Source organism: Anolis carolinensis, chromosome 3 (assembly GCF_035594765.1).
Source record: "Anolis carolinensis isolate JA03-04 chromosome 3, rAnoCar3.1.pri, whole genome shotgun sequence".
NCBI lineage: Eukaryota > Metazoa > Chordata > Lepidosauria > Squamata > Dactyloidae > Anolis > Anolis carolinensis.
In genome coordinates this window covers 15,054,395-15,080,497 of record NC_085843.1, presented here as the reverse complement: position 1 = coordinate 15,080,497, position 26,103 = coordinate 15,054,395, and the positions used below count along the sequence as shown (strand labels likewise).

General features: G+C 39.1%; 2 protein-coding genes across 2 annotated transcripts in view; one reads left to right on the top strand and one right to left on the bottom strand.

The window, feature by feature from the left end:
• grm5 (glutamate metabotropic receptor 5) overlaps window positions 1-26,103 on the top strand; it is a 1,174,932-nt gene that overhangs the window by 848,835 nt on the left and 299,994 nt on the right. The window lies entirely within an intron of this gene.
• The window catches only part of tmem135 (transmembrane protein 135), a 184,337-nt gene that overhangs the window by 154,227 nt on the left and 4,007 nt on the right, over window positions 1-26,103 (bottom strand). Inside the window, exons 2-3 of the mRNA XM_003219353.3 lie at window positions 15,551-15,678; window positions 9,519-9,611 (exon numbers count right to left, since the gene is read on the bottom strand). Of these exons, the coding sequence (XP_003219401.1) occupies window positions 9,519-9,611; window positions 15,551-15,678 (221 nt within the window). The remainder of the gene's footprint in view (window positions 1-9,518; window positions 9,612-15,550; window positions 15,679-26,103) is intronic.

The following is a 26,103-nucleotide window of genomic DNA, read 5'->3' as shown; positions in this document are numbered from 1 at the left end:
CTGAAAACGTGGTCACCATAAGGCAATGGGCAACATGAAGGTACATACACACACAGGAAAATAGATTGCAAGGATTATGTGTTTTTACTGTATGTTGTATTTCAACTGCTTATTTTATTTGATTGTTGTATCACTTTTTCTCAGTTATAGATATTGGTTTTAATTTGTTATATGTTGCTTCTGTTTTGGGCTTGGCCCCATGTTAGCCACTCCGAGTCCCTTCGGGGAGATGGTGGCGGGATAGAAAAATAAATTATTATTATTATTATTATTATTATTATTATTATTATTATTATTATTATTATTAAGGAGGGAACAAAACCAGGATCACTCAGCTGACACTTGAAGTCAAGATTCACACAGTTCTCAAAGGGCTGGCCAAATACACTTTATTTTCCCCAACTGCCACTATGCATAGAAAATGAGAAACTAACAAAACTGGCTCTCAGCCATAAGGGTCTTCAACCTCCAGAGAGAGACAACGAGAAATGAGTGCTGGATAGAGGATCACAGTACACTAATTATGCTTCACCAGTAAATAATTTTTTCCCTCTGCCCTGATGTTACCAAACTGTTACCAAGAAAGTTTGATTCTTAAGGTCGCCACTAGGGAACACTGTTTCAATAAGTATATTTTTGTGTTGTGTGTTTTCAAGTCATTTCTGACTTATGGTTACCTTGCCAAGATTAGTTGGCATTCTCTGAGTGTCAAGAGTCAGACGCCAATTAGCGAACAAAAATAGAGTTTATTCAGCAGATAAGCCAAAAGGTAATGTTAACACAGAAAAAACCTTGAAACACTTCACTATCAGTGCTTCAAGAGCAGTTCAAAAAAAAAATATAATTCAGCAACAAGCAGGTAAAAACAAAGCTAAACAAACTTAGTGCAAACTGCACTTTCTGAGTCCAAGCCCTGCCAGCCGGCTCTGTAGTTTTCAAAGGAACAGTTCCCAAAAGAAAACACCAAATTAGTCAGGAAACAAACAAACAAACTAAGAATGCAGTAGACTGCTTCCACAATGTGGATAAAGCCGAAGGCTCCAAAAGGATGGTGAAAAGACGTCGTCCGGGATTCCAAGGTCAGGTCAGGAGATAACAGCGGTGTCCAAAGAGCAAGCCAGGAGTCAAAAGCCGATAGTAGTCATCAATCACAGGGCGAAGGCAGTAGCAAGGTCAAATTCCGATCCAAGGTCTGAAGAGGGTGCAGTCATCCAAAACAGGTCCACGATAAGACACAGCGAGAGCCAAGCTAGGTGATAACAGCAGATTCAAATCATAGTCCAAGTCCAGTCTTCATGGAAACACAGAGATCCCAATGGCGCCTCAGCAACACCTTGCCACACGCAAAGTGCAGTGGCCAAACATTCCCATTTTATTCCCCTTCCTCCTGGGTGACCAAACACTCACACCCAAACACCAGGTGTCCCAAATCTACTCAGAGTCTGAGCTCCACACAGCTAGAGCTCGTGGATCTGGAGTACCTAGCAATTCGTCGGAGTCCCAATCATCCTGCCCACACTTAGCCCCATGAACACTTAAAGAACCATCTTCCCTTCTCCAAGCATCCCAATTGGGATCAGCTCCTGCAGAAACCCCAGGTTCAGAAGTATCCATAGACCCCAAATCCCCAGACATCTCCGGTGGCTGTGCCCATTCAGTGCCCGCTTCCCCAGCCACCACCTGTTCCTCAGCATCCATCTCCCCATCTGAATCTTCCTCAGAAGATCCCCCATATAGCTCTCTAAGTCGCTTCCTGCGCAACTCCTCCAGTGAACCCTCATCACGAGGGTTTTTTCTTCCTCTTCGAATTCCATCCCCATCAACCATAATCCCCAAAGGTGCAGTCACAACACTGAGGCTGAGAATGTGTGTCTTGCCTATGGTCACCTGGTGCGTTTCCATGGCTGAGTTGTAGTACAACACTCAAAGCACAACATCACAGTGGCTTTCAGTAAGTATAATACCTATACTGAAACCCTGATTCCAAGTGGTCTGGTCCTGGTTGATACAGAATGTACCATGTATGTGTGTACCTGTCCATAGATGTACTGCACTCACATAAACTCTTGTAAATATATATGACAGATATTTTGCTTATATACACTGAATAGTGTAAAAATAACTGCATTCAGAATTATGGAACAAAGGCAACTGAAGAATAAGTAAGAATATTTAGGGTCACACTGCAGCGTCAACTTCTGAGTAAGTATATATAGGATCACACTGCAAGATATATACAAGGAAGCAGGTTTCTATTTATCCTAATTACTGAAGAATGTAAAAATATCATAGTTGAATTCAGGCTGATTTACTGCTTCTCTGTTTAGAAGCACTGGGACTAATGTACAATAACGGAAAAATGGCCAACCTATACAGAACTGCTAGCACCAAGAGCATTACTGGATCTGTTTACTGGCTCTCTGTGTAAATATGGATACTCCATTTGAACTCATTAGTAAGTACTCTTTATTTCCTCACTAGCACCCTTGAAATGAGAAAAAATGTTACTTTTCTCCCAGCAAAAAATATTATTTTAAATCAGCCCAGTGGATCAGACTAATCTGTTTTCAGAGTAATTTTAAGTGATCAATGCCACATCAGAGAAGAAAATGTGTGTTTATATTACTTTGTACATTGCTTGCCCAGAAATTCTCTATTTTTTCCATATTACCCTGTCCAGAAACCATGGTGGGAAGAAGTGTAGTGTTCCTTTCCAAATGAAAATCACTGTGCCTGCTACCCAAACAGAAGGACTATGAAAGTGAAAAAAGTGGTGGAAAACTTAATGCAGACTGGGACATTTCTTGCCATATGATCACCTGAAAAGTGACTTCAAGAAGCCCCCCAGCTGGCAATCATTATGAGTGACACCATCCCAAATGTGAAATACCTAATTTGAAGTAAGAGGGAAGTTAATTACTCCTGTTCTTTTAATGCTTCTTAGAAGGCAGCATAAAGATCTACTGCCAAGTTTTGCCTCATGCTTAACAACTTGAGTATTTTTTGCAAGCAACACTATTTTTTCCAAAGTTTTAGACGTGCAAGGAAAGGAAGTTCAAACTGTCCTTGGCTGAGAGGCAAAAAGTCATCCCAAATCTACTCATGGAAGGAAATCATAATGCCAACTGATCCAATAGCATCAAAGCACTTGCAGAAACCCTATCAACCCACCATCTGAAAAACAATCATTAAAGGTGAAATGTTGCACATATTCTAACTATTATAAAAAGGAGCAACAGCATCTTCAAGGATTAACTTCCATAGTTGATGTCATTTTCCCTAAATAAGCTTTTAAGAAGTACTCCATCTCCTCAAAATTATCTTAGGAACTGTCAAGATTTACTTTTGGGAATCAAATAAACCCTAAATCAAAACTGAACAAAGCTCAATTTTCTTCTAAATAAGCACTCACTGAACATTGTGTGTGTGTGTGTGCGCGCGCACGTGCGTGTGTGTGTAAAAGGGAAAAGGTAGAACAAGTTTGTTATAGCAATGAAAGCATTGTTATTAGTAGTAGTAAGATGGCTCATTTGGGAAGAACTCCCTTCTCTTTTGGATTCTAATCAAAAGTTTTATTGTGCAAGCCCAAAGACATGACAAAAAAGCACAAGATGCACAGAAGAGTACCCTAAGAGCAAACAGAAAACAAAAGATACCAAAGGCCATCATTATGCTCATGCAAAGAGCAAAAACAATATGAATTATTGATAATTACAGATACATTTTGGGAGAGGGTGAAATTAGCACTTTGATGACAACTTTATCTAGCTCTCTCCTTTTTTGCAGCCAAAGCAAAAAGGGTCACTCTGTATCTTATATATTCATTTGAGTAGCTCAGTAAAAACTGAACAGTTTCTACAAGAGCGTTCCCATTTTCTTTTATCAGAAAGGGTTTCTATATAAAGGGCAATTTAACATATAATGCAAAATATCTTCCACCTGACATTGGCTACAGATGCATAGTCTGTTTTCCAATTGCACATTATGAAAAGGTAGTAGTAGATGGCCCATTTGGAAAGAACTCCCTTCTTCTCAACCTAAATCGTGAATGATACCAGGTGGGAACATCACAAGGCTGATAGGAACAGCCTCTACACCCCCATCACCCCCCCCCCCCGCCCCCGTAAGAGCCGTCCAGTTGCTGGGGCTCTGAGTCCCCCTGATCTTTACATGAAGGTGGGAATGTAGTTTCACCCCAATAAGGTGAGCATTAGACTCTAGTAAATACAGTACAGGCAGTCCCCAAGTTACAAACATCTGACGTACAAATGACTCAGAGTTAAGAACAAGGATAAGACAACAGGAAGTGCGAGAAATCTACCCCTAGGAAGGGAAATTCACTCCTGAAAGAACTATCATGGGGAAAAGGTGTCTCCATTAAAGCTTTATTACCAATCCTTGTTTCCACAACAAGACACAATTTTCAAAATCCAATGATCACAAGGACAGAAAGTAAGGTGAAATTTTCTGACCAGGGGCACAGACAGCAAAACAAACACCTCAGATCTGTTAACTCTTCCTTACGCTATCCAAATAAAACAGATGTATTTTTGGCTGGAATTACACTTTAAAAATGTACCTGTTCTGACTTACATACAAATTTGACTTAAGAAGAGACCTAAGAAACCTATGTTGTTCGTAACTTAGGGACCATCTGTATATGGTGCAATGATGTCATGAAAATACATAGAATTACATTTGAACTAGGAATTAACCAGGACATGAAAACATGAAAATTGCTAATCTACAGTAGAATATACCAATTGAATAATTGCAGAATGTATTGTAAGTCAAGACTTAATTAAAACTCACTGATTAAATGGCTTTACAATACTTGTGACTAACCACTGGTTGTAGGCTAGGAAGACTGCAGAAACAAAGAAATATCTAATGAATAAGATAAGGATGGGGGAAAAGACAAGAAATGTATGGGTTTGCAGGTACAGTAGAGTCCCACTTATCCAACCTGAACAGCTATTGAACAGGAAATGGAACAGAACCCAAAACTTGTTTGGTTCCCTAATTCAAGGGTAACTGTGGTTTTTAACTTTTAATTTATTTTAATGGTTTTTAACTGGGATTTTTGAAATACAGTAGAGTCTCACTAATCCAAGCTAAACGGGCCGGCAGAAGCTTGGATAAGCGAATATCTTGGATTATAAGGACTGATCAAGGAAAAGCTTATTAAGCATCAAATTAGGTTATGATTTTACAAATTAAGCACCAAAACTTCATGTTATACAACAAATTTGACAGAAAAAGTAGTTCAATACGCAGTAATGTTATGTTGTAATTACTGTATTTATGAATTTAGCACCAAAATATCACGATTTATTGGAAACATTGACTACAAAAATGGCTTGGATTATCCAGAGGCTTGGATAAGCGAGGCTTGGATTAGTGAGACTCTACTGTACTGTTTATATTTAATCCTGTTTTAATGTTTGCATATTAGTATACAGTAGAGTCTCACTTATCCAACATAAATGGGCCGGCAGAATGTTGGATAAATGAATATGTTGGATAATAAGGAGAGATTAAGAAAAAGCCGATTAAACATCAAAATAGGTTATGATTTTACAAATTAAGCACCAAAACATCATGTTATACAACAAATTTGACAGAAAAAGTAGTTTATTACACATTAATGCTATGTAGTAATTACTGTATTTATGAATTTAGCACCAAAATATCATGATATATTGAAAACATTGATTACAAAAATGCGTTGGATAATCCCGAACGTTGGATAAGTGAGTGTTGGATAAGTGAGACTCTACTGTATTTTAAATTGTTATCCTGGTGCTTTTCTGTTAAGCAGCTTTGAGTCCCCTTCAGGGGAGGAAAAGTAGGGTATAATGAATTATTATTATTATTATTATTATTATTATTATTATTATTATTATTATTATTATAGAGAGCATGGTTCTGAACTGCATAGTTCCACCATGCCTAGGGGTCATCTCAAACGTCACTGCTGTGACCTCAGAGGGTGAGAAGAATGGGCAGAATTTACTAAACTTAACCCCTCCCTACACTCCAATTTCATTTTCCTTGTGTGTCATGTCTTATTTAGATTGTATGAGAGCACAGACCAATCAAATTAGCTCTCCTGGCTGAAGACCAGAGTAGAAATATTCTAAATAAAGGTAACTGACCTAAAGGTAAGGTATAGGGTTCCACGTGGCAGTAATCAAAGCCAGACCAATATGTCTCCTCAACTTGGTAAAGTTGGTGTGTTTTTTTTGGGGGGGGGGATTAAAAATAAACTGCCCCAATCCACTAGCATTATATTGGGAATTCTTTTTCCTAAATTGTAATATTCCAATCTCTGTTTCTACATACACATAGGAATACACATTTAGCTTCTGTATTCCAAAGACATTAAGAGAATTTATATTTCTTAATAAAAAATGAAACTAGACCTCATGCATACAAATATAATTAGAGCCCATAGGAAAGGAGAGTAGAAAATGAAAGACTGCCCTACACCTGAAGGAATATCACTGGTGGCAATGAGCAGACACTAATCCTGAACAGGGACAAGGGTTTAGTTGTGCTGGCTCAAGACAGACAGGTTTAGCTCACTTCCCTAAAACCACACAATGATCATTTGAGGAGAAAACTAATCTATGTACCCCTCCAACACAGCCTAGGGGAAGGAAAAGAGAAAGTTGGGCATAAATAAAGCTCACTATAGCTAGTTTGGAGAAAGAAGGATTCAGATTTCTTTCTCTCTGACACATATGTATTGGGAAAAGGGAGATTTTCCCCACTTTAATATCACAGCAAATTTTTCAGGGTGTCTATATTTGTAAGCCCATTTTTGAGAGGCACATGGAACAGAACAAAATAGCAAGAAAAATATAGCACCCAAAACCGAACTGCTGGGGGGAGGATGTGGGGACAGAATGGTGCATAGACAGTCTGCCCATTTTCCTTCTCTAATTCTTGGCAACCTCTATATGCCAGCTTCTTGCCAAGCCTATTTCCTTTCAAGGACCCTAGCAGGAGTTAATGAATACTGCACCTGTTCTCACTAATTCCCTTTACCCTCTCTGGTGACTCTTTCAGTTGTAAAGTGCAAATATGGGTGAGAACAACATGAGCATAGCAGGAGAGAAAACGAAGGGCTCCATTCCTGAGGACATCTTTAGGAGACTAAGTAGACTCATATGACTGGAGAAGGGTGTGCAGATGCCTTAGAGAAGAGTAGAGGTCAAATGGAGCAACAAGATACAGAAATGAAGGGATCTGTGGACTAGTGAAAGCTACAGACAAGCAATGTGACCTATCAAATCATGTTGAAAAACAGGCAAACCATTTACTCTTGAAAATATTTATAGGACAATGGCTTCCACAGAAAATCCCTCCAAGAAACCTCCTTGCTGACTCCACCTCCAACTCTTTCAACTGTATAAGGCACAATGTTAACCCAACTCTTGCAGCTCAATGAAAGGAGCTAGCTACATAAAACCTTATCTATCACTTCTACCACACTTAAAATGTATCGGTAATGTAATGAACTGGACTGCCACTTTTGAAAAATTCTAGGCATAGAAAATCTCTTTTTTAGAATAGGAAAAAATGAGGTAGCATAGGCATTCTTGGAGGAGGGAGCACTGGATATCAAGGATAGAAAACCTTTTTCAGACCACAGGATAATCTCAATTTCAGATAATTTGTTAGGGGTCATATTCCAGCAGTGTGTGGTACCAAAAACAAGACGGTAGGATCAAAAACATGATACATATTTTAAGACCTTAAAGCTCTTGCTCTTAACTATACCATCATTAACCTTTTACAATGGAAAGAAAACTACAAAATCTAGGAAAACTTCAAATAATGATGCCCCTATGGACTCCAAAGAGTCAGACTGACGCCGTGGGAGGGCCACATTTAGCCCCAAAGCATGAGGTTTGTACTAGTTTCTATTTTTAAGCTTTTCTCCTTTTGCACTATCTTAAAATCTTTAAAATACACAACAATAGTCTTTTGTTTCCATTATTTGTACGAGAATCTAAACAAACATTTTTTTTTAAAAAGGAAATGGAAATGAGCAATCAAATTGAGAAATGAAGTTAAGTATGACAGCACATTAATATCTCAATAAAAGAACCAAGACAGAATAGGCTAAAACATTGCCCTATCCAGCACCTTGTTCGTCACAGTGACCAACTAGTTGCTTCTGATAAACGTAGAAACACATCAAGGTCTGCTGATATTTCTCAGCAACTGGAATTCAGAGCCGTGCTGCTTCTAATCAAAGAGGAAACACATAACTAGCCTGATCAGCACTACTAGCAGATTTATCTCATAAGAAAATGGGAAGTCGCCCTACACTGAGTGAGACCATTGATCTATGTAGACCAGTATTATTGACACTAGATAGCAGAGTTTCAAAGTTTTCTAGCCCTACCAGGAGATAACATTTACAAAACAAGAAGACTATTCAAGATAGCATCTATAGGACTTACAGGGATACCTCTGAAGACTGCTGCATACAGCTGTCATCTCTAGTCCTAAGGATATACAAAGCAATGCAGGCAGACTTTATAAATGATACCCTGTGGACAGTAACAGAAGGGATTTGTGCACATATCTTTCTCTTCTCTTTTTGCTGAACAAGGATAGAAACTACAATGGACAAATATGAAAATTGAAGCAAAGTGACACCTAGAATTGGGAAAAGGAACAGTGTGAAAACAGCTGGGAATGATAACCATTACGTCCATTCTAACTGCAAATGGTGCATTAGGAGCAGAGAGATGATGATTGTGACCTGTGTCATATGCAATAGAGAATGCCCACTCCTTTAGAAACCCGGTTTAAGGACAAAGACCTTAACAACCACAAGTAAATGAACTTAATGATAGTTAACAGCACATAACCTTAAATGAAATAATAGTTGAACATATACTAAGTTTTGTAGTTCGTTATATATACGAAAATGGTAGAAGCATCTTTAGATATCATCAGACATAATCTTGGAACTCAGCAGAGGAGACAATTCATGTGGAAATGATAAATGACAACAACAGAGACTGATGAAGCAACATACGGGTGATAAATCCACTAAGGAATATTAAACTACTGTACTACTGGAATTGTACTTGTCACTTCTTCAGTAAGGGTCAAAGCAAAACATGAAAAATTGTCTGGAAAAAGACAGACTTAAGGTACTGGCTTTCGTACTCTTTAAATACTAAGATTCTCCACATAGTTCTCCAGGGGGCTTTCCAACATCAACTATGTGCTGCAAAGGCACACGTGAATTTGGTAAATAAACAATGTAAAAGGATTATTTTCAATGCTGTTGCATGAAATTGGTGCATTGAGCCTTTCAGCTAATGCTTATAGTTTCTGCTCTCTTATAGGTATTTAAAAAGTCATTTGTTTGAAACAATACTGTATGCAAATACAAAAATAGCTACAGCTTTATCCGTTTCTTTTCCTGCATTCTGAAATCTGAATGACTCCCACCCACAGCAATGCAGAACCAGCAAGAGAACACATACCTGCTCTTCCTCTCAATAAGAATAGCCACATAAGAAGCTGGTAAAGCCGCACCAAGTCCAGGGGTCCAAAAATAGAATTTACCCAGGATCTTCCTGAAAGTATTAAACACATAATTAAAAACCTAGAAAAAATTAATACATTTTCTTAAAGGTTTATATGTTCTAGATCAGATTAGCAAAAGTATGGCCTTTGGGGCTGTAAGGATTCCATCACACATTGGTTTTGTGGTCCTCGAGTCCCCCAAACTCTCTTTTCTGGCCAAAACAGGGTGAACTGCTTCTCCTTAACACAGAGCTCCCCTTTAATATAAGGTGCAGGCCACTTGCTCTATTCACATATTTTTAAAAAAGCAAAATCCAAAGCAGACATAGACTTCTGGCTATTTTCTTTCTACCAAATTTTTGGACTCAGTGCAGATTCCACATACCCACCACAGTTGCCCACTACTGATGTAGATAAAAAGTACAATTATTCAAATATAATGTATGGCATTCAAACGGCAGCATGTATGGGATTCTAAGGCCACCATTAAGTGAGGCTCATGTTTCTGTATGTCTACTTTTGGATACGGCATGAAGGCCATTCCCTCTTGAGAGCAGAAGAAAAATTTATTGGGATCTGAATACACTCTCAGTGGGTCTGGTTCCACTCACATGACAATCCCAGTAAATGAAAGGATGAGGAGATTACTTTTAAAAATTCTTCCCCCCCCCCCTTCCAAAAAAAAACCCCAACAATCTTCAGGAGAAGGTTAGAGAAGGTTCCAAAACAGTGTGGGTGGAAGCAAATAATTAGTACAAATTGGTTTAAACCTTCCTTTGTCTAGCAGCCACCTCCACTGGACCTCAGACCCCTTCTACACTGCCATATAAAACCCAGATTATCTGCTTTGAACTGGATTATATGGCAGTGCAGACTCATATAATACAGTTCAAAGCAGATAATGAGGATTAAGCGCTTTGATAATCTGGATTATATGGCAGTGAAGAAGGGGCCTCAGTCCTTTACACGAATAGAAAGACCCTTTCCTTTTAAATAAAGGCAAGTGTGGCTTCAAGACTTGTGCATGTGCATGCAGTCTGCCTGCATTTACGCACACACTTGCATTGCTGACTGAATGCAGTAACTGTCATCTTCTGATTCTTCTAAAATAATACCTCAAAGAAACCTTATAAAATTTATGGTTTTAACACCTCAAGGAGTACATGTTTTACAGCTTTGTGTTTCAAAGATTACTTTGATCCAAAAGAACTGTGTACATTTTCAGAATGACAAGCTATATTTCTTATCCCATGACAAGCTGGAGATTGATCCACAACGTTTGCCAAACATTTTCTGTCATGGAACCCTTCAGAAGTCTCCCCCCCCCCACTCCCCCGCAGAACCCTAACTTTGTCCGTATTCACTGTGGATTCACAAAGGTCTTTCTTCTTTCATCTACTCCTATTGCTTGACTATCTTGTATAATGTAGTAGGTTTGGAAATAAATAGAAAACATTTAAAATATAACAAAAATAACCTTTATTTTGGAACAGGAAAATATTGGATTCATAACTAAAGTGATGAAGAAAATTGTTTATGTACTTACAATAGTTTTGAAATTGGGATTTATGTCCAACAGCTAAATATGTAAATCTAGGGCAACATCCAACTTACTCCTAACTTTGTAAAAAGCCTGATTCACATGGATAAGTGGGCATGAACAAAAGGATTGCTAGAATAACCTTGCCGGCTACTGAAGCTATACATCTATCAATCCTATCCAATAATCACCCAGTCCCACAGATTAAAATTCTGTTTTTAAAGCTGAGGTACACTGATTTTCTATAAGATGTTCATACTCTGGCATGGACTTTTTAAAAATATTTTTATAAAGTTTTGAAAGATTTTTCATGGAAACCCTACAATGCTTTTGTGGAACCCTAGGGGTTTGCAGAATGCAATTTGGGAACTGGTGAACTACACTATGGCAAAGCATTTATTACCCACCCACCCACCAGCAAAAAGGTTACAATCCAGATGTGTTAGTTTAAAGGTTAAAAGAACTAGGTAACGTTGACCTTGTATATACAGTAGAGTCTCACTTATCCAACACTCGCTTATCCAACCTTCTGGATTATCCAACGCATTTTTGTAGTCAATGTTTTCAATATATCATGATATTTTGGTGTGAAATTCGTAAATACAGTAATTACAACATAACATTACTGCGTATTGAACTACTTTTCCTGCCAGATTTGTTGTATAACATGATGTTTTGGTGCTTAATTTGTAAAATCATAACCTAATTTGATGTTTAATAGGCTTCTCCTTAATCTCTCCTTATTATCCAACATATTCGCTTATCCAACATTCTGCCAGCCCGTTTATGTTGGATAAGTGAGACTCTACTGTACCTCTATCCTACAATTTGTTAAAATAGTAATATTCTTCTTGAATTACAGTATTCTATCTCATGTGTTATGAACAAAACTTCACCACATTGTATAAGCACTAAGCCACTTCAACCAATATGATCAGGTTACAGGGGCTAGGATTAACATTTTCCATTTCAATCTGAAGCACTTACATTTTTTAGAAATAGAAATACCTTAAGTAACAAAACTGAATTTTGCAAACAGATATGCTTTTTATGCATACTAAATAGATAAACATTGTTTTTCAGAGTGGTAGCACCTGATTTAGGGTTACAATCATTTGCCTGAAACAAAAAAAAGCTGCCATCAGTGAGCTAACTAAAAAACTAGAAAAGTTGGTCTTCTACACTTTAATCTCACAAATGAGGAACTTTGATACAGGTGAGCAAGCAAGCTAGTAAAAATGTTTGTGAGTCAATAACTTCTTTCAGGAGTTATTTACAAGGTCAATTGAGTAACGAATTTGTTTCAATTCAATCCTTCTCAAAGAAACAGAAAGAAGCATTCTGACAGTTTTTGCAACATTCAACCGTAGAAGCTTTCTAATACTCCTATCTCCATTAAGTTCTTCAACTGGAGGAGTAACTGCTACGGTTACGTTCTGAAAAGCTGGAGTTACACTGAGAAGGAAAAAGAAATCTTCACTTGAAAAAACTTTGACCGCAGATCCTAGAGACACATTTTGCTGTATTAAAATCTCTTAATTCTTTCCATGCTCTAATATTAGATAGGATCTATCGTGACCACTGCCGTGACTAGGTTGGACTGAATACAGGGCTAGGGCTTGGAAGATTCTTTGGCCAAAGTTCTTGTTGTTGTCTGTTTGTCTGGTCAATTTCAGGGCTCTGTGTTTCACTTGAAAAGCTGATATTTCAGACTTACCTATATTAAATATTTGCATTTTCAGATTTATGTGCAATAGTTGATCTTTCCGTATAGAGTTCCGGTTATCTGACTTCCAGTTATCTGACCTACCATATTATCCAATGTGCTTGCCAGAGGGACAGACTCTTCCCTTCGGCAAGCACCTGGTTTAGGGAAGCCCGATGTGTGTTGCTGCCTAGCAATACACACCAGGCTTCCCTAAACTGGGCGCTCGCCTGAAGGACAAGGCTTTTCCCTCCGGCCAGCACCCGCATTTTGGAGAAGCCGAGTGCATGTTGCCTAGCAACACACACCGGGCTTCCCTAAACCGGGCGCTCGCCAGAGGGATGAGCCTTGTCCCTCCGGTAACCGCCGGCACTTGCCGAGAGGGGATAACAGGGCCTCCCTATTATCCGAAAATTCCTGTTATCCGATATTCAGCCCACCTGTTTATGTCAGATAACCAAACTCTACTGTATTGCTGTTTAGAATGTTGTTCAAATCTGCAGCAGATAATAATTTAAAGACAAAACAGGCAACCTCCTCAGACAAAAGCTGTGCTTATGCGGTCTTGCTCTGGACATCATTCAGAGTCCCAACCGCAACTTAGACATATGTGGCATATATCTATCCAGAAATGACATCACTCTCTATGGGTACAATGGGTTCACACAAAATTTCAATGGAGAGGAGCTCATGAACACATCCAGATGTTTTTGGACTACAAGTCCCAGCATTCTTTTTTATTATTAACATCTTGCAGATAATATAGAACAGGGGTCCCCAAACTAAGGCCCAGGGGTCACAGGCGGCCCATTGAAGCCATTGATCCAGCCCCCCGCAGCATATTCCGTTCCCGCCTCCTCCCTCGCCCAGTGCACGCCTTCCAGAGCTTTGCTTGTTTATAATGGTATTTTAATTATTATTTAATAAATAAATAATTATCAAGAGAGTGCTTTGCTAGTGCTTTTGGTGCACAAAGGCAGAAGGGGTGGACTAAGTGGCCCAAGGGGTCTCTTCCAACCCTCTTTATTATTTTTATTATGATTATTAACATTGAGACTGTATTTGTTCCCGTTTGGGGTTTTTTTACTTCAAAATAAGAGATGTGCAGTGTGCATAGGAGTTTGTTTATAGTTTTTTTTTTTCAACTATAATCCGGCCCTCCAATGGTCTGAGGGACCGTGAACTGGCCACCTGTTTAAAAGGTTTGGGGACCCCTGGTATAGGATGATAAAAACAAGGACAAACAGGCTGAGAAATAGCTTTTATCCTAAAGCTGTGACTATATTGAACTCTTTGGTTTCACACTGATGTGGCATTAGTGGTTGTGTGACAATCATTAGAACATGGAAGGATGGGTGCTTTGTTTTGCAATTTGTACATATATAATGTGATTGGGGATGGTATTTAATTTCATTGTATGATGTACAATGAGAATAAAGATATTCTATTATTCTATGCCTCACCATGATTTAGGCTTACCAAAACCTCTGGAATTTGTAGTTCAACAACATCTGGGACGCCACATGATTCTCAACAATCCTGGCACGCAGTTTGAGAATTTCATAGTTACAAATTAATTAAGGTATCATGAGGCCATTAAAAGGGACAGAAAGGGAATTAGAACTGACTGGCATTGCACAGTCGGTGCCCTTCCCACCATCCTCAAGGGATAGCTTTTTGTTCCAATCAAGGGTAAAGTGGGAGGAAGTCAACAAAGAGGCAATACAGTTAATTTTCAATGATTGTTCAACCTATGGTGCCCTAAAAAGGAAACAAAAAACAGCAGTTTATCAGGTAGCCTTTATATAACCTGCTGAAGTGTGAAAATGAAGAAGTTAAAAGACATTTCCTGAGAAAAGAAATAGTCTTGTTTTCACTGTCCTGCAGGAAGGCCTGGGATGAAAAGCAAGCAATTTTAAGTGGTAGGAAATTAATATATAAAACACCATACCAGCAAAACAAAACAAATAAACAAACAAAAAACATGATAGAAGAGCTGCTTATTTCTGCAGAAATCTTTTATCTTTTGTCCATTCTATAGCAACAGAAAACACTGTAAGAAAACACAGCATCCTGGTGGAAAAAATGTAAATGTCAAACTAGCAGAAGCATAATTATATTTCCACATTTGGATTTTTTAAAAAAGGAATAAAAAATAAAATTATATCTAAAAGTGTTATTTTTAAAAGGCATAAAAATTATAAAATATGTCTCATCCCTATTACTGAATTTTTGTACCTACACTGGTAGATGCAGGTATGCAGAACAGCAGGAAATGCAGCCTGAATTCTAGATGTGGTTAGTGAAATTCTGATTATCCTCTTTTTCAAAAGGCAATTTCATGTATGTTTTAAGTATTAAAGAGTTTGTCTGTTATTCCGAAGATAGCTACACACCTAAGAAAAGAATCAACTGCACTATTTAAAACTTTCCTGTCTGTATTGTTTAAAATACTAAATATTAAGTATTTAGTATTAAAATATTAACAACATTTAGAATACTAAAAATATGGACATATTATACTAAGCTCAGCAAATAAGCCTTACAATAGGATGGAATTTGCTACAACAATATTAATAAGTAATGATAGGCCATCTAGCAGAAGGTCATTAATTGTTGTTTTTTTTCCAAAACAAAAAGTGTGTCTAGCTTTGAAAAAACAAAACAGAGATCAATTTGAAATTCATTATGAAATAGGGTATATCCCAGCTTCTGACAAAGATATAAAAATCAAGTTCACTAACCGTAAAATGCAGAAAAATGCAATGTATAGACTTCCATTTGCTGTCAGAAAAGATGTTGATTGCAGGATTTCAGGGAGCAGTTTGTGTACATAATAATCAAGTTTTCTCTTTCGCAGAATTGCAGCAATCTGAAAGAGATGTGTCAGTTGGAGATGGTTTATTTATGAGCTGTATTTTTATCCCACCATTTTGTCAATGAGCTCAAGAGTACCATGGGCCCACCATATCCAAGGGGATTTGGTTCTGGGGCTTGCCACATATACAAAAAAGTGCACAATCACATCTAATTTATTAAATTGTAGCAACATGAACATGTATATTCCAGTCAGTCTGCATTCACTTTTCCATAATTTCCTAATATGAGGCATTATAATCTACAAATCTCAAAATAAATATGTACACTACTACATTTATTTGAAAATTTGCAGAAGCAGAAAAAAATGCTAATTGTGCCAAATCAGAAAAAGTTAGATCCAGAATCTTCCTTCCACAAGAAAATGTTATTCACTACCAAGGACCCTTCTACCCAATTTTGAGATAACTTTCTCTACCAAAACACTATATATCACTCAACTGAACAAGAGTTCCCTGATTTTCAGGAGCCTAGAGAAATTGCTGCAAAAAAGAAAACATGCCAAAAAATGGATCCGACCCATTATTTATTCTTGCAAGTTAGGAAACAGTTTATAAAGATATTCACCATGACAGAAAAAACTATCACTCAATAGATGTGCTAGTCTTGAATAAAGGTTAAGTTCTTATGTATTGACCATTTTGTCTTTGCTTTTAAAAATGTCATTCTTACACCACAATTCATGCCTGCAAGTATATGTTACTATGTGCACTCAGAGAAAAAGTTTTATACTTCATGGTGTTTCCTTCTATTTAAGTAAAAATTCCTAGAAACTCAAAAGAGGAAAGGGAGGCTAATGTTCCTCTCAGGACAAATTCCAAAATAATATTTTACTGCCCTGGAATTTCCTAAGAAACACAAAAGAGGATATTTTTAATCTAATTAACAACCCAATTCTATGCATGCTCACTCTGAAGTTCTGCAATGTTCAATGATGCATACGTTCAGGTAAGAGTACAAACTTGCAACATAGTCATCAATACATAGTTATCCCACTGAAAATTGCATAAGATTTATCCAGAAACACAATGTTAATGCAAACAATTGAAATGTACCTTGTACACTTAATTCAGCTTAAATATGCCTGCATGGACAAAGGAAAGTGGAGTTTATCAGGCTGAAATTCAAGTCAGATTTTTGTACTTCCATCTCCTGGTTAAGAAAAACTTGAAAATACCTAAGTAAGTAGCCAGAATTCCACTCTGTTGTGTTTCTCTAGTCTTCTGTCTTCAAAAACTAAAATGAGCATACTTAGGTCCTCAGAACAAATATTGACTTTGTTCAGTCTCAAAACAATACCTTGTGTGTTGAAAGGGAAAAACTATACTGACCTAGTTCAGGATTACAATTGCTTTAAGGATTACTGAGCAAATGGAAGAAAAGTGCTTCTGTGCATAAAAAAGATAAAATACTCATTTTTCCAAATTGTTGGAGTAGCCACTGAGAAGGCCCTCTATTATGTTCCCACCAACTATATTTATAAAAGTATAATAGACATCCTACTCCGCTCTCAGGGCCATGGTGGAACAGCGGATTAAACCGCCAAACTGCAAAATTTAGGTTGGCAATTCGAATCCACGGGACAGAGCGAGCTCCAGTCATTAGCCCCAGCTTCTGCCAATCTAGAAGTTCAAAAACATGCAAATGTGAGTAGATAATAGGTACCACTTTGGCAGGCAAGTAACAGCATCCATGTAGTCATGCTAGCCACATGACCTAGGAGACGTCTACGGACAACGCTGGCTCTTTGACTTAGAAATTGAGATGAGCACCACCCCATAGTCGGGCTCAACTAGACTTAATGTCAAGGGGAAACCTTTACTTTTATCTACTCCCTTCTCTCCAACAGTCTTGCATTGCACTTACTAGACTAGAGAAACTCTGTATAGAATATAGACTGCCTTCAAAAGTAGCATATTGATCTCATCTAATTTCAAAAATCAGGTAGGGCTTGTTTTGATTTTTATCTGGAATGAAGATCGTATGGTAGGGCTAGAAAGGAAAGTTGTCTAAGATACCAGAAAGGTCCTGCTGACAGTCAGTGCTAACAAGACTGTCTTAGAGAGATAAATGGTTTGACTCAGCACAAGGCAGTTTTCTACATTCCTAATAAACAGAAAGATCAATGGCTGATATAGATCAACATCCCTAATATTTGCTATTTCTGGATAGCCGCAACAATATCACAAGATGCCCATTGGGCACAGAATGACTGCAATTCAAATTTCTGAAATAATATACCAAACAACCATGGTTCTATAGAGAAAACTGAGCTTTTTCTTGTAAGAGTTGCTAAACAGACTGAAAATCCCTTATCAGAAAGGGTTAGGATGAGAAGTTTTAGATTTTTTTCAGATGCTGGAATGCCTGTATTTACCTACACACAAATAATGGGATCCCTTGGAGATGGGACCCAAGTCTAAAGACAAATTTCACGTACGTTTCCTAGATACCTTATACACATGCCCTGAAAGTAATTTTATACACTTTTTTATCATTTGGTGCAGAAACAAAGTTGGTGTACCTTGAATCACTAGAAAGCAAAGGCATCACTACCTCAGTCACCCATGTGGACAATTTTGGATTTTTGGAATATTGTGGAATTTCTGATAAGACAGGCATCATTAAACTATGGCCCTCCAACTGTTTGGCTCTCTAACTCCCAGAATGCATGACCATTGAACAGGCTAGTTAGGGCTTCTAGGAGTTAGAGGCTCAAAGAGTTGGTGGTCTGCAGTTTGAGGAAGCCTCGGGTAAGAAATGCTTAATCTATACTTTGAACTAGTCTTGTCAGATAGAAACTCAAGAGAGCTCCTCTACCTTTAATGGTTGAGAGGAAGAGTTAATTTCAGCAAGCTTTCTTTATGACCTGATTGCATGGTAAGCAACACCTGATGAAATTGCTTCTTCAACACAATCATTAAAAGTACAAAACCCCTACCTAGATTTTACTGCAATGAACCAGTTTTAAACTGTCCTATCCATGTTGTAAGAACCTTTTTTGGATCACCCTAGAGTAGCCTATCAGAGACTTTTAGAAAGCTAATGAACACAGGACACAATAATCCTCCTACACGGTTTTTCCCAAGCAAATAGTATTCCATGGCATTCTGAAAAGTTTCATTTAGCCACCATCACTAATACCTACCCACATACCTGATATTGTTACATTATACACTGCAAGCTCACACAGGTATATGAACCTAAGGACATCCTTGCTGAATCAGTCCAAAGGTCTACCAGATCCACATTCTGTTAACAAAGTAGCCAATCAATTGCCTAAGGCAGTGGTTCTCAACCTGTGTGTCCCCAGATGTTTTGGCCTTCAACTCCGAGAAATCTTAACAGCTGGTAAACCGGCTAGGATTTCTGGGAGTTGTATCCCAAAACACCTAGGGACCCACAGGTTGAGAACCACTGCCCTACAGAAAGCCTGCCAGCAATGCATGAACGCAACTATGCGTTATTATCATGAACTCTCTGACAGCTGGTATAGAAAGGCATACAAAAAATATTAAACCCAGTATAACATAAAGAATAAAAAACAAGGTCCGAGTGAAGTTCTGTTACTTTTTACAGTTGCATAATCTGTAGCACATTTTGGCTTCATATGCCTTTGACTTTGCTCATACAAAAGTTATTATATCATGTCTGTTAACTAACCAAAGTTCCAAATTCAGATATACAGTAGAGTCTCACTTATCCAACGTTCTGGATTATCCAACACATTTTTGTAGTCAATGTTTTCACTATATCATGATATTTTGGTGCTAAATTCATAAATACAGTCATTACTACATAGCATTACTGCGTATTGAACTACTTTTTCTGCCAAATTTGTTGTCTAACATGATGTTTTGGTGCTTAATTTGTAAAATCATAACCTAATTTGATATTTAATAGGCTTTTCCTTAATGCCTACTTATTATCCAACATATTCGCTTATCCAACATTCTGCCGGCCCGCTTATGTTGGATAAGTGAGACTCTACTGTTATAAGGAAGTGTATTTCATCAGCAGGTGTTTTCCATAGACTTTGAAGAGTTTCCTGATTTTTAACACTTTTTAAGTAATTCTTATTACACTGCTACCACACACTAGGGTTTAACTGAGCCATTCCACAAGATTTCTTGAGCATCTGAACAAATCACTAGTTAAGACTTCATAAATTCATATGTGAAATTGGGTGGGGAAAAATTACCCCTGAGCACATTATTTGAAATGTTTCTACAGTTGCCACTCTGTTATGATTTATCAAGTTCAGAGGCATCACATTGGTGTTCTTTGCAATCAGAATCTATTCACATCTTTTCAAATAACTCAGTGTAAATACAAACACAACTGTCAAGCTACATATCCCCAACTCCAGATCATTTACAGACAACAAAAATAGCACAAATGACAATGTACATCCTTTAGGAACTCTGCCCCTTCCATTCTTTTTTATGAGAACTGTCACTTTATTTCTATGCTGCTTCCTGTTATCTAAACAGTGTCTAACTGGAGGTGCTTAACATGAATTATTTACCACAAACAGAAATAGCTTGATTTTATAAGCCTGCTGCAGTTCAAAAGTTAAAGAGGTTAAAACAAAAATCTGAAATTTGCTCTAGTATAGTAGACTATGGCTGAATATTGTACCTTGACCCATCCTTCATTCAAAATTAAGTCTAATAAAGATAGTAAGTTTGATAACTGGTCAGACTTACTGTACATGTTTCTGTGACTGCCATATAAACCTGCAGGATTGCTAAAGCAATTTTAATGCTAAACTTTCTCATTCACTAAATAAAGGATTATTGACATAAGTTCCTGGTGGGTAGATAGGTCTACTCTACTAACAATTTAAGCTTTTTGTTATCAAAACAAAACAGAAGCCATAGAAAATAATCACCCCTCAGCTCCCTGACTGCTCTCTTGCATTTCTCAATCACAGAAGGAAGGAAGGAAGACTGAACAAATCTGGCTTCCACATTTGGATCCAAGATCAGTTTGGATACAACAACTCTCCTAAATGAAAGACTTTTGAGTTGTAAGTAACTCGCCATTCATTAAAAGCAAAAGATCAGTAAAACAACTACAAAGAGTCTTTCTCCCATGATGTAAATCAAAGGTGGAGACTTCATATGCAGTCTCATCCCGCAAGAACAGCACAGGGACACCACAAAATATCTTCACTTTTGAAAGTCACCCTAAAACTGTCCAAACTGTTCCAAAATGGAACCAATCACTATCCCAAACAAACCAGAAAAGGGGCCAATTTGTAGTGAAAACGTAATTGGAATCTGTATGACACCAAAAACATGTGCTGTGACCTGACAGAGGACTGGAGGTGAAAACTGGACCAATTCTCCCAGTAAAGTTGCCAAAACATGGTATAAACGTATGCTACAGAACAAGATGGTTCCTGTATACTGTACCCCAGCCAATGAGGCACGTGAAATGTGTGTCCTTCCATTCAGCTGAACAAAAAAACTCATGAGCTGATTTCTCACCATAACTCTCCTGCCTGTCTTTCTCATCAACTCATAGCACATCCTATTCTTTCTCAGTTCAAGGGTCAAATTCAGTTTCAGATAAATTCTCTAGAGGAGCATTGCAGCAATGGGAAGGGTCACTGGCAAAAAAATTAAGACTAAAACACTAGCAGATGTAGCTTAAAGTTCCTGCTTCTAATAATAAACTTTATTTGGGGGGGGGGGGTGTACAAGAACTGGAAACCACCTAATGATGGTATCATGGGAACTCCATTTATCCACAGGACCTGAGGTCCCCATCCTTGCTCCACACCTCCTTCTGTTTTCATATTCGCCCACCCCTAGGCAAGATCTTTCATCTACATCCCATAGCATGCCTTTCCTTTGCCATACCACCAACAGAATACCTCCTTTCCCCTTCACAAATTTCTGACCTTCCTCTTTTTCCTCCTCTTTCAGTTGTTCTGAAGAATATATTTATTTATTTGTTTTATTTATTTATTTATTTATTTATTTATATACCGCTCTTCTCCCCCAGAGGGACCCAGAATATAGAATGTAATATATATAGAATGTAATCTGGCTATATAATGTGTTCAGAAATTCTGGTGCCAATGCTATCATTGACACTAAGGAGAGAATACAGACATATAAATAAAGACATACTCTCCTCTCTGCCTCTACTGTCAGGCTTTAAGTTCCTATAAAGAATGAAGAAATGACCAAAAGCAATGGGCATTTTGAACTCAACCCAGAAACCCAATTAACCACTACTTTTTCATCAAATGAATACTATCAGGACATACTGTTTTTCTTAAAGACAGGGATCAGATTCCAAGACTGAAGCAAATATGATACTGAATTTTTGGCCCTCCAGATGTTTATATATTGCAGTAATACTCATCAACCTCATCCTCTTCGGGTGTTTTGGACTACAACATTTACAACATAGCCAATAGTCAAGGTTTATGGCAGTTGTAATCAAAATCCTTTATAGAAATTGGAAGTGCTATGACAACAAAACATATGCTGTGACCTGACAGGACAGGTTTCCTGTTTACTTTATTCAAAAAAAGAGAGCACTTTACAAGTTAATCAAATATTTACGAGGCATTAAAAGTGTTAGTAAAGCTAAACAAAACAAAGCTAAACAAAACATTGAGCATGAATGTATTACAGTAGTCAAATGCATTCCACCCTTCATTCCTTTGTAATTAGTTACATTTATATCTCCAGTAAGCCCCAGTACTTATACTCTGTAACAACTACATTTTGCATTCAAAGACATTTGCAAATTCAACTTGCAAAAATGCACAACTTGCAACATTTGACCCATGTTCCATCTAGCTCAGGGCTGGAAAGACTGGATGACCATGTCTCTTCTATTCCAGAGGCAAATACTTTACATTCTTTTAAATAGAGATGACATGGACTAGAACAAAGATTTTCGCAAATATCTGCCACCATATGCAGTGTTCAGCCTTAGGCCTACCATGTAATTACTAAAAAGAACGCTGGTAATGAAATACTTTCAGCTTTCAGCAGAAAATGCACACAACTTGCCTGCTTGCCAAAAAAAAAGTTTATTAAAATGCATAGAGCCATTTTGAATTTGGGATGGGTCTTCCACTGTGGGGTAAACTGCATTATGTCTTGAATTGCAAAGTGTCTTAAGTTTTGCTCAGACACTTTCAGCTTACTGAATCAGGTAGCAGAAGAGAAACTTGTCAAAACACCACACCATGATGCTCTCAGACTCTGATTGTCTACTCCTTTTCGATGGTAACAACCTTCTTCTATCTTACCTTCTCCTGTCTTACCTGAAAAGCATCTGACGCAGGAACCTTAGGATGAGTTGACATTGTGACATAATTATCACAATGATAACTGACCAGGAGAGCCTCTGTCTTATCAGGATTGATCCTCAGCTTGTTCCTCCTCATCCAGTCCGCCACAGCGGCCAGGCACTGGTTCAGCATCCGAGGGGCTTCCTTGGATTCAGATGGAAACGAGTAGTGGATTTGCGTGTCATCTGCGTAGAGATGGCAACGCCCTCCAAAACTCCGGATGACCTCTCCCAGCGGTTTCATGTAGATGTTAAATAGCATGGGGGATAGGATAGACCCTTGCGGGACCCCACAGGTCAATGGCCAAGGGTCCGAGCAGGTATCCCCCAGCTTCACCATCTGGGAACGGCCCTCCAGGAAGGACTGGAGCCACTGCAGAACCGTGCCACCGAGCCCCATCCCAGAGAGCCTCCCCAGAAGGATACCATGGTCGATGGTATCGAAAGCCGCTGAGATGTCCAGGAGAACCAGCAGGGTCACACTCCCCCTGTCCAGCTCCCTGCAGAGGTCATCCACCAAGACGACCAAAGCCGTCTCAGTACTGTGCCCAGGCCTGAAACCAGACTGTGAGCGGTCCAGAAAATCAGTGTCATCGAGGAACTCCTGGAGCTGCGTGGCAACCACCCGCTCCAGAACCTTGCCCAAAAATGGGAGGTTGGAAATTGGTCTGTAGCTGCTACATACAGATGGGTCTAAGGAGGTCTTTTTTAATAGCGGTTTTACCACCGCCTGCTTAAAGCAGGATGGAACTGACCCCTGGACCAGGGAGGCATTTATAACAGCCACAAACCAACCCAACAACCCATCTTTGGCTAGCTTAACCAGCCAAGATGGGCAAGGATCCAGAGCGCAAGCGGTCGCCCTCACAGACCCAAGAATCCCCTCCACGTCATCAGGAAGAACAAGCCGGAAAGAATCCCATAAGATCGAACAGACAGGTACCTCGGTTACCTCCGCTGGAACTACAGTTAAGCTGGAGTCCAACTCATGACGTATCTGAGCAACTTTGCCTGCAAAATGGTGCGCGAAATCGCTGCACCGAGTTGCCAAGTCATCAGGAAGCCCCTGGGTCTCAGGAGGCCGCAGGAGCTCCCCAACAACTCGGAACAACTCCGATGGCCTGTTGGCTGCAGACGCTATGCGGGCAGTCGTGAAAACTTTCCTGGCTGCTCGCAGAGCCACGGAGTAAGCCTTAATAGCGGCTTTAGCCCGTGCTTGGTCAGACACATCCTGAGATTTCCTCCAGATGCACTCTAGTCCCCTCCTCGCACGCTTCATCACAGCCAGCTCCTCAGTGAACCAAGGGGTCGACGTGACTCTACGCAGCGAAAGGGGACGTTCGGGAGCGATCGTGTCAAGTGCCCTTGCCAACTCGCTGTTATAACGATCAGCCAGGACATCGACAGGATCGCCAGTCTCCAGAACAGGAAGATCCCCAAGAGACCTCAGAAGTCTATCCGGATCCATCAGCCTCCTGGGGCGGACCATCTTAATGGGTCCACCACCCCTGCGGAGGTTAGAAGCCACGGCGAAACTTAAACAGATCAGATGATGGTCAGACCATGACAATGGAAGAATATTTTGCTCTTCCACTCTGACTGTCCTAAGACTCTTAATCACAACTGCATGCCTTCACTCCCCCGTGTTTGTCCTCCTCAAAAAAAAACCCTCACCATGAGCTCTTCAGCCCATTCTATTCACCACAATTCCCACTCCACTCATCTTCTCATTTCCACCACCTTATATCTACATAAACCCTAGATGGTTCAGGTACAGGCTATTTGGCCAACCGCATCCCGAGGTGTCAGTAGTGACGGGGAGGGTCTTTACACAGTTAAAACTGGTGTGCCAACTGCACCCGTTCCTTGAGAAGTCAAATCTGGCCACTGTGGTCCATGCCTTAGTTACATCCTGTCTGGATTATTGCAACGCACTCTATGTGGGGCTGCCTCTGAAGAATGCTTGGAAACTTCAGCTGGTCCAAACAGATGCAGCCAGATTACTCACTGAGGCTGGCTAAAGGGAGTGAACCCCCCTATTGCAGCAGCTCCATTGGTTGCCAGTCTGTTTATATGCACAATTCAAAGTGCTGGTGATGACCTTTAAAGCCCTAGATGGTTTAGGTCCAGGCTATTTGGATGACCGCAACTAATGCTATCTATTTTAACTGTAATTCTTTTTATATATTATGTTTTATATTGTTTTTGTTCAGTGTCTAATGACGCTAATTGTAAGGCCGCCCTGAGTCCCCCCTCGGGGGTGAGAAGGGCGGGATGTAAATGCTTGTAATAATAAATACAGTCTCACTTACCCAAGACTCGCTTATCCAAGGTTCTGGATTATCCAAGGCATTTTTGTAGTCAATGTTTTCAATATATCATGATATTTTGGTACTAAATTCGTAAATACAGTAATTACAACATAACATTACTGTATATTGAACTACTTTTTCTGTCAAATTTGTTGTATAACATGATGTTTTGGTGCTTAATTTGTAAAATCATAACCTAATTTGATGTTTAATAGGCTTTTCCTTAATCCCTCATTATCCAAGATATTCACTTATCCAAAGTTCTCCTGGCCTGTTTATGTTGGATAAGTGAAACTCTACTATATTATGTTTTATATTGTTTTTGTTCAGTGTCTAATGATGCTAATTGTAAGGCCTCCCTGAGTCCCCCCTCGGGGGTGAGAAGGGCAGGACATAAATGCTTGTAATAATAGTAAAGGTTTTCCCTGACGTTAAGTCCAGTTGTGTCCGACTCTGGGGGTTGGTGCTCATCTCCATTTCTAAGCCGAAGAGCCGGCGTCCGTACCGTAGACACTTCCAAGGTCATGTGGCCGGCATGACTGCATGGAACGCCATTACCTTTCCGCTGGAGCTATTGATCTACTCACAGGGCCGTAGCCAGAAAAAGATTTCTGAACTCCTAGCACACACACACACCCCGCTACAAACCTATCAATATCTGCTTGAGATAGTACCTGGAGGGACTCTTAATGTTTTGGGTCTCATAGACTTAGCATGGGGATTTGGTTAACCAGTTAAAATTCATGAGTAAACCAGGTTTTTTTTATAACCTGAAAAATTTGGGG